The sequence below is a fragment of the Embiotoca jacksoni genome, unplaced genomic scaffold, assembly GCF_022577435.1.
Source record: "Embiotoca jacksoni isolate LCO1_2020_lvr unplaced genomic scaffold, fEmbJac1.0.p SCAF_17, whole genome shotgun sequence".
NCBI classification, from domain to species: Eukaryota; Metazoa; Chordata; class Actinopteri; family Embiotocidae; genus Embiotoca; species Embiotoca jacksoni.
In genome coordinates this window covers 4,710,702-4,723,400 of record NW_027185307.1, presented here as the reverse complement: position 1 = coordinate 4,723,400, position 12,699 = coordinate 4,710,702, and the positions used below count along the sequence as shown (strand labels likewise).

The following is a 12,699-nucleotide window of genomic DNA, read 5'->3' as shown; positions in this document are numbered from 1 at the left end:
GAGCAGTCAGTGTCTGAGAGCTGAAACCCAAAAACCCACACTGGTCAGTGATTTGTCTCAGTGTAAACACACTACGGGCTAATTAGGCTTTAAGCAATACTATAGAAGACATTAATTCTGTCAGTCAAGCTGCCACCTCGCTGGTTCAGCCTGAGGCCAGTCGCTTCTACTTTCCACATGTAGGCAGGTGCACAGTCCTTAATATAAATCTGCCAGCTGAGGGGGGCTTTCAGTGATCTGGAGCCCCTCAAGTTCAATTTAACCCTCCTTGATGACTCCATCCAAATACTGAGGACTATTCGACTTCTCTCCCCTCAAAGCACTGCCTGAGGGGAAATGGAATAAAGCCTGATGCAGAAGTAAGCAGCACATCATCCCTAACCGAGCCCCCTCGACAACTGTCTCATCTTCAGGACCGATGCAGAGCGAATTAGAGGGGATGGAAATTAATGTGATCCAGGACAAAGGATTGATTCGAGTCATGTTTAAATGAAGGAAGCCTGCCCATTTGTCATGAAAAGCCTCAGCTATGTTGGAACACCAGCATGTTTGTCACAGGATGATCCAAGCGTAAAGGTTACTAGGAGGAAAGGAATGTACGATACGCATGGCACAGAGATCCAATACCTCTTCTAACGGTTTGACAGGTCAAATCAAATTTGTTGACAATAGTTCTGTTTTGAATTTCCGAGGAATGAGAGCTTAGTAGTGGCAGCGTGTGTCTCAGGGTATGGAGTTAAAGTTTCCTTGGTTGAGCAACACACACACACACACACACACACACACACACACACACACACACACACACACACACACACACACACACACACACACACACACACACACAGACATCTCCAAATGGTGTGCACCAGGCCGTGACTGGGTAAATTGCCAAAACTAAAAACTTGCATGTACACACACACATACGCACACACGTTTCTCTCACTCTTTGCCTCAGAAACATAAAAAAGTGAAGGAAAAAGATGAGCATATTTAACACAGTGTAAACACCGTGACTGAGTGCACACACAGACGTGTACACGCACACACACGCGCACACACACACACATACACTTGCTTGGAAGTCGCCTGCAGTCCTGCAAGCCCATTTTCCAGTGTGATAATGTCTTACAGCCACGTAGGAAATTTAGCGTGTGTAATGAAAGCACCCGCAGGCCTCTGCAAACTGTGATTACAAACTGCCCACTCGGACACCAGCGAGCCGGCATCTGTAAAAGAAACGACTCTGACTGTAAAAGAAGAAAAGAAAAGAAAAGTACAACGCAGTCAGACGAATGTTCATAAAATATAACAGATGACTCAAAAAGACTCGAGTCATGCATTTGCCACCGGGGGTCTGAAAGAGGAGAACCCTGAGAACAATACAAGCATCAGGTCCGCCAGGCGTCACGCGTAGGCGATCAGCGAGATGACAACGCTGAGAAGAATAAAAGATGACTGCCATTTTCCCTCTAATCAAACTTCATTTTGCGCAAACAGGGCAGAGAGAAAAAGCGCGGTGGAGCAGAGAGGAAAAGGCTCATAGCGAAACCACCTGTTGCGAGGCCCCAGTGTAGTGAGGGCCGCCATCTGGGGCCTGTGGCCTAACTACAGGAGACCGTGCTGACAGCTCCAGTGCCATCCTGGCTCTCCCGGCAGGGGCACTCTCTTCTCAGGACTAACGGAGACGACATCTATATGATTAACCAGCCATGGCAGCTGGAGATTAAGTGAGCATTACGCTCTCGGCTCAGTGCTGCACGCTGCGGTTAACGCTGCAACACTTAGTCCAGTTCGTGGGCACCAAATGTGGGAAGCATTACCAGCTCTCTCTGCCTTATTATGAATCTCCATTACTGGCTGGTTGGAAGGGATGAGGAAGACGCATGGTCGGCAGCTAAGGAGGAAGGGGACGCTTTCCACACTGTCAGCCACTATTATCCCAACAGTGAAGAAGAGGAGAGGGGAGTGGAGGGGAAGGAAGGGGAGGGGAGGGGAAAGTAGGAGGAGAGGATGCTGAAATGGCAGCAAGTGAAAAGGAAGGGGACAGACTTGTCCTTCACATGCTCCCGTCCACACAACTGCACAAACAACAAAAGGCATCTGTAAAAATGATCAGTGCTGTGATAAAGTGTGCTCCGTGGCTGATCTTTGTTTGCATAAAGCACCTCGGCGTTTCCGGCAGCAGCCTAGATTTTCAGTACCTTTAACAACCAACAAGCATGTTTGAGTTCAGTTTCAGCCAGGTGATGTTCTTCAAAGCTTTGAAAGCATAAGGCGAAGGGAGAAGTCTGTTGGCATGACATTTGAAATATGGACGCGTAGCAGTCCACGGTGGTGAACTCATTATGAGTGTTATCTGGGGAGAACACATTCTGGGAGCAGTTTCCATGGCCCTCGCACTAAGAGTTTGGAAAGTGGTACCCAACCCAAGTGTTACAGGCTTATACGGTAGAATAGTGATCCAGACCTTTGGCTGCAAGAGGTCCGTTTGTGTCGAGTGCTATTTGTTTTTCCCCTCTGTCTTATCCCACAGCTCTTTGGGCTCAGGAATGTCTCGTCTCAAAACGATGCCTGATGCCGTATGAGTTGGCAAAAAAACACACACACACACACACACACACACACACACACACACACACACACACACACACATACGCACACGCTTCTTCTTCTACTGGAGTCCTTGAAGCCACTATCAACATGCCAAAAGGGGCCTCTGAGTGCCAAAAGTACTGAGACTAAATGCCTGCTTTCCTGTTTGTCTCATCAGTCCGCTGGTCAGACAGGGAAGCTGTGATACAACAAAGCCACAGGGAAGCTCAACTCCATGTCTCTTTTCTGATTCTTTAAACAAGTGGAATGGTTGTTAAAGCTGATAAAAGCACTGCTGTCGAAGCCAGTGCTTATACCTGCTCTGAGTGGATCCAAATGGTGGATATTCATGAACTTGTGTATCATTTAAATCTTATAAAGTAAAGTTCCTCTGTGTTTGGACACAGACTGGTGGAAAAACTCACTAATCCCAACGTTTTGGCTCCTGCCCGTCCACAACAATGGAACCTGCCCCCTGATGAACTCATCTCATTTTGGAAATGAAGCGTTTTTGTATTTCAGTTTATAACACTTCTCAATTTTTTTTCCCCATAACTTCCATAATTGTATTGTGAGATGCTGATGGATATCCCAGCCCCCGTTTGTTCAGCTTTAACTGATTTTGAGCTTCTTGCCTGCCCTCGATCCATCCATCCATCCATCCATCCATCTTTCTGTCTACATGTACAGTGGGTGATTTTGAGGACATTTGTCACCATAGCTACAGATCCACATCACAGTGCAGGAGTATAACGTTGAGTGCCCTGACAAATAGTTTGTAAATGTATCACCTGGTGATCTGTAGTCACAAAAAACTCAATCGAGGCATCAAAAATTCTTTTAATTCCTTGGAGGGAAATTAAACCTCCCCAGCAATGCTTTCTGGAAGGGCCCACTTTTAACCTTGGACACAGTTTTCTTCCTCCTAAATTGGGTTTTAGTCTGTATTGTACTGGCTCTAAAGTCAAGTAGCATCTGAGCACAGGAATCTGCTCGCCCCCAAGTAGTGCTCGAGAATCGCAGTTGGCAACGGACCTTACAGACGTTGCATCACTGTGAGAGGCATGAAGGGAAAACAAACCAAAAACTAAGGACAACAACTGCTGGCCCCCTCCCACTGCCTCCTTTATTTCCCCGTGCAACCTCAGTAGCATTGCAAAAGCATCTGTAAGTTCTAGAATTTCAAACTTTTAGGGACGGGCCAACTTTAAATCATACAACCACATCCAACAGGCTGAAAAGCCATGCAGCAAGTACGCTCATAGAGAAGATGTTATTATAACTCACAATTTTTTTTTCTTCTGTTTCTCCTGAGCTTCTCTCATTTCAGTTAAACCTCGTTCTGGGCTGCTGGAGACGAGAAATGCTGCTAACCCGCTAGAGTGCTGGATGTTGTCTGGGTACCGAAGAGGAAGAGGAGAGGCTGAGGTCATTGACCTCATGGAGGAGGCAGGGTGACAGTAAGGGCAAGCCTGAAGGGGACACAGAGGAGCGGAAAAAAGCGGAATAGTGTTTGGCATAGCTGGGCCTTGGGAAGTGACCCTGATTGAGCTTGGCAGACAAGGTTCAAACTTAGTATTTATAAACTTGCGTGTGCACTGGATATCCTGTGTAATGTGAACTCTAAATAGTGTAGTGTGCGAGGAAGGTTCTGAGGCCATTTCACCTCTTGACTTCAACATCTGAATATAGACAGAGTGGGATAAAGACAGAGAAGCAAATAAAGACAAATGGAGGGAAGGATGGACAGATAGACTTGTGTCCGAGCCAGTGAGGACGGCCTGTGGTCCTCCGGAGGGACGATACCTTATGATTTGTCGGGAAAATGACAGTGGTAATAAAATCATGATGGGGAACATTTTCTGTACAAGACAGCGAATTGGAAGCAGCTCTCTGGAAAGGGCTGCGCAACCAAAGTGGGCCACGGTAATTGTCATTAAGTCTGACCGGGACCACATCAACGAGAGCAGCCCTCGGACGGACCACCAGAACAAAGCGTGGAAAACAAGCCGTTCTCTTAACCCACATCCATCCAGAACCGTTCTGAAAGATGTGTTCAGACCCACAGCAGAGGCAGAACAGGATAACTACTACATACTGCAAATCCATGACATGATCTGCCAGTGCACTCATGCTGTCAGCAAGGGAGCAGAAATAGCACACCGTAGTCCTTTGTAGCACTACAGAACTAGTCTTTGTGTTTTTATATACTGGAGTCCAAGTTGAACAAGTTGTACCAAATACACTCTGAGAGTGAGGAGAATATGTTCGGGACATGATTAAAAACAGGTGCAATTTTTCAGTGGAACAATTCCTCTGTGTCCTGAGGAACACGTGACATAAAAGCTGATGTAGGAAGAACTGAAGGAAGAACTGAAGGGTCACGAAAAGGATTAATGGAGAGTAATTCTAACACAGACTTGGACACAGTCGTCGCTGTTAATGCAGCAATGAAACGGCCACATCGGGAGAGAAGAGGACACAAGGAAAAGGAGACAAGAAGGAGAAGACAATCTCTCACCTAGGTGGAATCCGCTACTATAGTCAGCATCCTCTGGTGACGAGAAGAAACAGAAAGGAGAAGCCAGAAGAGAGGCAACATCATGTTACAGAGAATAATCAGAAGTGAAAGCAACAGGCACTTACCTCTCTAACCATGTATGAGAAACGTAAAAGGACAAGCCCAAAGATATGGACAAAAAAAACCACCACTGAAATCTGATTGGTTTTTGGGGTAGAGCTTATTTTTGTTTTTTAAATATGTGCATTTTAACCAGAGTGATAGTCAGTGATGTAGAGGTAAATAAGATTAAAAGGTTAACTCTGGCCTCCAACCAATGAGCATCGTGAGGCAATTAATGACACACATATACAAAAATGCTCTTCCTTACTTTACAAGACGTAGGATACCCAAACGAGTTGATAATCCCTAATTATTGCTATAAAATGAATTTAGGTTTACTCCCCACTACATCCTTGGCCATGGCTTTGGATGATTTTTTTTAAAGACTGTAATATATTTAGTATTATGAGTGAGTTCGTCAGACGGTTATTGGTGACGACATGATTCTCCAAATGATGTCCACTCTCATGAAAATGATAAATTAGCTGGTGAAAGATGAGGCTTCGTAAAATGTGAGAGCCAATAACCTTTCAGAGGAGAAATTAACCATGACATGTAATGTTCCACTTTAACAGCGATTAGCTTTGACATGGGAAGATTGGCCAAATGAGGACAGGAAGGATGGGGAGCAGAGGTGAGAGGTAGACCTTTCATTACACACACAAATTATGAAGGGAAACCAATCACAAATGGTTTTACTGTTTGTGTATTCCAACACAATCAGCCAGAGACCAATCAGTACAGTACTAGTCAATGGGAGATGTCAGACAAGTAGTACCTTGGATCTCCTCGGCTGGGAGCGCCAAAGAAGAAAAGGAATGGAAATTAGTCAAAGTTAGAGAAAATGTTGGATTACAAAGAGAAGGTTGAGGGATGAGGTAAGAGAAGAAGAAACCTACCAAACTCTACCGCCACATCATCTTAGAAAAGCAAAACAAAGAGCAAACAAATGACAAAACAGTTAAAAAATCTTTATCTCTTATATGAACATGATAAAACTGAACTACAGTCTACGCAAGTTGCCTTGTGCAACACCCACGTACAATATCTTCATGCAAGTTGAGTCATTTCTCACAAAAGTGAAAAAGCTCACAATTTTATTGCCTTTTGTGACATGAAAAATGCTCAACTCCTCCTCTATACAGTGACATAGATTAGGCCAGAGATATACAAGCTTCTTTAAGCTACGCGATTTGCGTATCCTGCGTGTGTTCAGAGCTTAAGTTGTTGACATCCTCAGAATTTAAGGCAATGCGTACGCAAGATGCAATAAATACACGACCAGAAAGTGCGATGTAAAGGCAGTGTGGAGATGTGACAAGGTCAGGGTACCTGTAAAAATTAAAATGGGAACAAATCTAAGACCGTTACCGTTTTTAGAAAAACTGGGGATGGTGCCGATGGCGTGTTGTCCCACTGTGATCTCAGAATCAGCAGAGGAAGTAAACTCCAGACCCCCTCTCAGGATGTTCCTAATGAACCCCTAGTGTGCCTTCTAGTGGAGTTGTCCAGTAACAATAAAAGAGTACAGAGGCATGTATGTGAGCAATAACGTTCAAGAAGGAAAGGGTTGTAAACGCAAACACATGGTTCAAAAGCAAGTATATCTCTGACCTTAATCTAAGGCTATTGCTAAGGAGTCTACAATTTAAATGAATAATTTAATTTGACAAAATGAAAAACTAACTCAAGGTGCACTTGCTTCTTTTGAAGGAACTCATGGTCTTCATCAGAAAGAGGACGTCCATTCAGTTGTCATAACAGTATGGAACTTCTGAGGAAGATCCCTGAACTGAAGTTTAAAGGAAGTGGACCTTGAGTTCAGATGTTTTCGACAAACTATTTTACGAGACTAAAACAAGCATTCACATTCTACTAAGTACCACTTCTACTGCCTCTATTTTGATAGGAAACATTCATGTCCATTGTTACCTAGTGAGATACAGTCTGTGGTACATGTCTGAGGTGCATCCACTGGGACTTCACAGAAAAAACATATTTAGATTCAAAGGCCTTATAAAGGGCGACCTAATATTCATACAGCGCTCAAGAGCTGAGACCAAAATATCACAGAGAGCGTTTTTTTACCTGTCATTTTTAAAGGCGGGAGCATTTTACAGTAAACGTTTCATCCAAATTTAAAGTAGCTTATGAATTTACTCCATATGTTCAAGAGTGCCATCCAAACAGCTATAAGATGATGGTTTGAAAAAGGTAGGCGAGGCAGGGTCAGTGTGTGTGTGTGTGTGTGTGTCGGTTTAAAATGCCGAGAACATTTGGAGGCACTTATAGATGCTTCCTTCCCTTCATGTGTTCCCATTTTGGCCAAACAAGGTTAAATCAAAACATACATAACACCATCTACCACAGTATGCGGCTCACCTTACAGCACGGTGCTCATTTCCCAGAGCGCACCACAGCTCCGGGAGATGTTATGTCAAAGCCCGAATTAATGACTAGCCAAAACAGCAGTCAGGACTGATCACTGCAAAGGTTGTTTCAGGCTAGAAACGTCAGGTCAGAGAGCCGCAACTGTTCTGAAGTGTGGAGCCAAACGGGCCTGCCTTTATCTGACATCGTGTTTCACATGTTACTGTTCACATCAGTTTTCCCCAGTTTTCCTGTTGTAATGTGACATTTTAAATTGAACCAGCACCTAAACCACATAGTGAGCAGGATGAGAGGTAATTGTAGAGAGGGAGGACAGAGGGAAACATGAAAGAGGAAACAACAAGGACAATATGAGAATGATAAAGATATCTCAAATCCTTTCCAGTCTGGAAGGCTTTCATCTGGTGCCTATCTGCCACAGGAATGGTTCGAGTTGCCTAATGGCCTTGTAGCCTTGTTCACCAACATTCCTCGTCTAATGAAATACAACGTGATAACACTACAGAACGTAAATTGGTAGGGCACGGCCTCTCTGACATTACTTACATGGTAAAAACCTTTTCTGAGTGAATTTGACCCGCCTATATATAGAACCCTTGTGAGAGCAGAGCGATTGAGCTGAAGTCATGATATGATGTGAGTGTATGAGGATGGCCTGCAGTGATGGTGGCAGCCAAGCCTATCATTTACTGAGTGCAAGGAGCCTAGGCCGCCCAGATCGCCGCCGCCGACTTTCGCAGACATTCTCAGTGTGCAGTCAACCAGTCTACCACCAGTCGGCTAACCAACCTTTCTGGATGCTGGATGGCTGACTCTGCCCCCCCTGGAAAGGGGTGCAGGCTTAGGGGTATATCACATGTCGCTCACATACCAAAGATTCACCACAGAGGATGAGAGAAGGGGTGAGAAGACGGTCGAGTTGGAATGGAGGGAAGAAGACAAAGGTAAGTCGATGTAGTGTTTGTTAAAGGAGATATCAGGTATGACGACATCGCAACTCAGACAATCAGACAAGTTGTAAACAAAAGTTTAGCCAGATTATATAAACACCCAAAATGATGGGATCAGCCTGTCACTGCATAAGAAGTGTATTTAGGCACATCAACAGTAAGTATGATGGGTCCAAGATGATCAAGAAGTCAGTCTTGACATGGATGTTTACATCGATAGTAATTTTTCTGTTCGCCTTCATTTTCTCTTCCAAATAAATTTGGCAGTAACTCTAAGTAGTTGGACATTGCAGTTGGAATCAAGTGTGCTTGGGCAATTGTTGAGTACTAAGTTATTATCAAACCCATTGTTATTGTCCTCATCATCATCACCCCAAGAGTGGAAGTCATCATCCAATTGGGTAAGCCAGGCGGCCAAGTCGGACTTCCCATTACATTACCATAAATTTGTATATCTTTGGGCAATATTTGGCTGTATGGATTATACCGGCCACAGTCAACCATCCGGCAATGTATCAGTGCTGCACAGCTGTTAGGAAATCTTTCAGCTATCTCCTTACCAGGGAGGATGAGACAAAGGAATGACCCCTGGTCAGTACCTTGTAAATGGCCCTGAGTTATGAGCTGATGTCACCTTCACAGCCAGCCAGCTTACAGATGGCCTTCTCCTTGAACAAACTGCGCGCTGTCACTTTCTCTTTCGCTTGCAATATCTTTCTCTTTTTTTTAAATGACCAACATGACACTTGAGGAATTTTCCAGATGACACAAAAGGAGATCTTTGTCATGCATCTTTTGGCCTTCAACTATCGAGCTGATTATTCAAAGTCGGAATGAGGAAGTGAATGAAAGACAGAGCAGAGCTGGTCTGCATTATGAAATGTTACGAGTAACTCGGCATTGGGATACCTACCATGAACCAATATGCTGAGGGTTTTAATGTGAAGGAAAAAATAACAACTTGATCTATAAAACTTTAAGGGTGGTCTCGGCGGGGTTATCTGGCGCTAACCTTTGAGAAGAAAATGGAACTTTTTTCCTGCACCCATTGCACCTCTGCACCTAAATCTACACCGGTGTCTGTAAGCATTTAAGTTGAAAAATGAAATGGATGGATAAATTGAACAGAGGGCCAGGTTCAGGGCCACTTAAGACCAATCTCAAGCGCCATTTCGAAATGGTTCAGTTGCTCGCTGGAGTGAGAGAGCAAAAGTGAGAGGGATGGTGCTGTAATGTACGGAGAGAGACGTAGAAAGACCCCAAGGTGAGCGATAAGTGTGTCCACGTGTTTGGCAGACTGCAAACCAAACCAAACAATCAGACAGTGGAGAGGTTTGCATGTCAGACAGAGCAACAGACACGCTGTAGAAAGCCCAGAGAGCTGTCAGGATGTTCAGAGGGAGCAGATGGGGAATCTGGAGGAGAGCCAGGTATTGATGGAAGGGAGCTAGGGGGGGGGGGGGGGTAGGTCGGCCATGTTGACGAGTGTAGAAGTAAGATAGCTGATCGAACATGCAGCCAATTAATAATTGGTTTAACCAATGCAACCTATGGAACTTTAGACATCAATTCCATAGTCAAAGAATGCATCCATGAAGGCAGTGAGAGCAACAGTGAGGAGAGGGATTCTTTATATGTTGTAAATGTTCGGCGTAAATGGACACGGTTAAGCAACGCTCACCACAGCCCCTCGCCAAGACCAATATTGTTCCAGCCGATGGAGCTCCCGGGCTGGAAAGAGAAAGAGAGAGAAATGGACCCCCTCCTCAATCACCACCTCTGTCCTCCGCTCGGTAACAACGGGGTCTCCACGGCATCCTTCAATTAGGTTGTAGTTTATGGCCCCGGGGCCCAGCCGAGCCGGCCCTGAACGGGGCCCTGAGCCAAGCTTTGTCTCCCTCCATCTCTCATGACCCAGCCACCACCGCTCCACAGGGCCACATCTGCTACCGAATGTGACCCCTCCACAACTTCTCTATCCGTCTACTGCTCTGTAAGTCCATCCATAACGCTTTTTTCTTTCTGTATTTTTTTTTTCTTTTAATATCCTTCAGTTTTATTCAAGTCATTACGCCAACATTTTACTCAAATTTAGTTTTTCTTGAATGTGTATGTGCATCTCTGCAGGAACAGAGAGAGAACTGTTATCGCTCCTCATTTTCTCATCGAGGCCTCCGACGGACATGTCAAGGGACTTCCTACTACTGCTGGTGCACATACAACTAATCCTTACAGTATGTACGACATTAGAAAGAAAGCATTGCTACAGCTCAAAGGGACACTTATGTTCCTGTGGTAGGGGCTGCAGCGGACTACATTTTGCACCTGCCCTCTGTGCATAGAGGGAGGCAGGCTACAAATCCCATAACTCATAAGAGGAACTGGGCCATTAAAATGAAATAGTAAGGGAACAGTGCAGCACTGTCTGTCGAAAACTTTTTAGCAGGCTATTTTTGGCCATCTAGCACCATGTATGCCAGTATGCGGTCGAACATAACCAGGAAATGACAACATCTATAATTCACCCGAAGGCTTGAATTGGAGGTAAAAGAGCCTAATGCTAAGTTTAGAGGTGGTCAGTGTAGCTCTGCTGGTTATTTCAGAGCTACATATTGAAAGAGTCACGTTACATTAAGGGCTCACCGCCATGTTGAGGGAAACAAGTAGTCAAATGGACATGTCCGTCTCCCAGTGGTAATCTACAGTGAAAAATACAACCAATGGGAACAAGGTTTTGGTTCAATGGGGTCATTGTGAGACCAGAGCAGGCCTATAAAGCCAAGTACAAGTGTAGTGTGTTTTTCTGAGGGTTTGTATATTTGGAAAAGGCAGAATTAAAGGAGGGAGACAAGCATACATTGCAGAAAGACCCTATGTGTTTTCATAAAGCTTAAATATGTGGTTATGAATATGGAGATATGTGCGTTTGGCAGGAAGCAACGAGATAATTAGAAAGTGGATGAGGGATTGAATAAGGGAGGAGAGGAAAGGTTTGTCAGGAGGTATAAAGAAGCTGGAAGCAGATTAGAAATTAAAATAACACCGTGATGAGATGATGTCAGGTATTACTGTGGTACTGAAGCTGCACAAGAAGAACTTCCACTAAAGCAGCTTACGTTGCAGGAAGAGAACATAGTCTTTCAATTTTTAAGACCTTTACTTAAAAAATAAAGTGAAACTGGAGGACTAAAGTCTGTGTGGCCCACCAGTTCTGCAAGACCCCCAGCAGATATTGGCAGCATGGATTGGTCCTGCATGGCTACGGGCAGGCACAAGCAGTCATATTGTAATGTGCAGTCAGGATGCCAGCTGGACAGAATTCTGTTGCTGCACTGTAGCGCACCATATACAAAACAAATTACTGTTTGGCAGCTATGTGTAAATCATACGTAATGTCTTTGTCCTTTTGTCAGGGAATCTTTTACAGAGATTTTCAGTCAGCAGTGGCATGGGGAGGAGCTGGGATGAGTGGGTGGGGCTCTTTCAAAGCTAAGACTAATACGCACCTACATCTATTTCTGTTGGCTGGTGTGACTACAGCGGGTGAAAATGTTAAATCGTTTGATAAAACAACACTCATTGGTGGAGCAATAACAGGCATATGTTTGGAGAGGGTTTTGTATTTTGAGTTGATTGGTTTGTCACTTTTAAAGAATTGTTAGGACTCCACATTACAGAATATAAAAGGTACAAATCTGTGGTCTATGGCAAAAGAGGACCATTAACTCCAACTCCAAATCTGAAACATCAGTTGTGGTTATTCTAAATTTGACAATAAAGTTCATCCACCATCGAATCCCTTACTGTTCGGTATTAAGTAACTTCAAAGTTACGCTGTAAAAAACTGAAAGCCTACAGTATTTCTCCACACTTAGTTCACTGTAATGGTGTTTCTCTTCTCCACGTTTTTCATGCGAGTATGAATCTCTTTTCTAGTTCCAACACTAAAACCAGAGTGTGCAGGCCAACCTTAATTGTTTCTGCTGCTGTCCTTGTGTAACATGGTTTATGTCTTCTGTCTTCATTACGAGGCAATCATCAATCTTTGATTTATAACGGTAATTTAGCTATAATCCCTCCATTTCCGGGTCTCTTACATCCAGGCTTGTTAGAGCACATTTCTGCTGACGCGCTCTTTCT

General features: G+C 44.3%; 1 protein-coding gene across 4 annotated transcripts in view; it reads right to left on the bottom strand.

Moving 5' to 3' along the window:
• mpp7a (MAGUK p55 scaffold protein 7a) overlaps nt 1-12,699 on the bottom strand; it is a 144,385-nt gene that overhangs the window by 26,174 nt on the left and 105,512 nt on the right. For 2 of the 4 annotated variants that reach the window (XM_069151315.1, XM_069151318.1), the window contains 3 exons: nt 6,118-6,138; nt 5,997-6,011; nt 5,117-5,149 (listed from right to left, as the gene is read on the bottom strand). The exons of 1 other annotated variant lie outside the window; for it this stretch is intronic. In XM_069151315.1, coding sequence (XP_069007416.1) covers nt 5,117-5,149; nt 5,997-6,011; nt 6,118-6,138 — 69 coding nt within the window. The remainder of the gene's footprint in view (nt 1-5,116; nt 5,150-5,996; nt 6,012-6,117; nt 6,139-12,699) is intronic. One more of the 4 variants, XM_069151316.1, reaches the window with a different exon arrangement.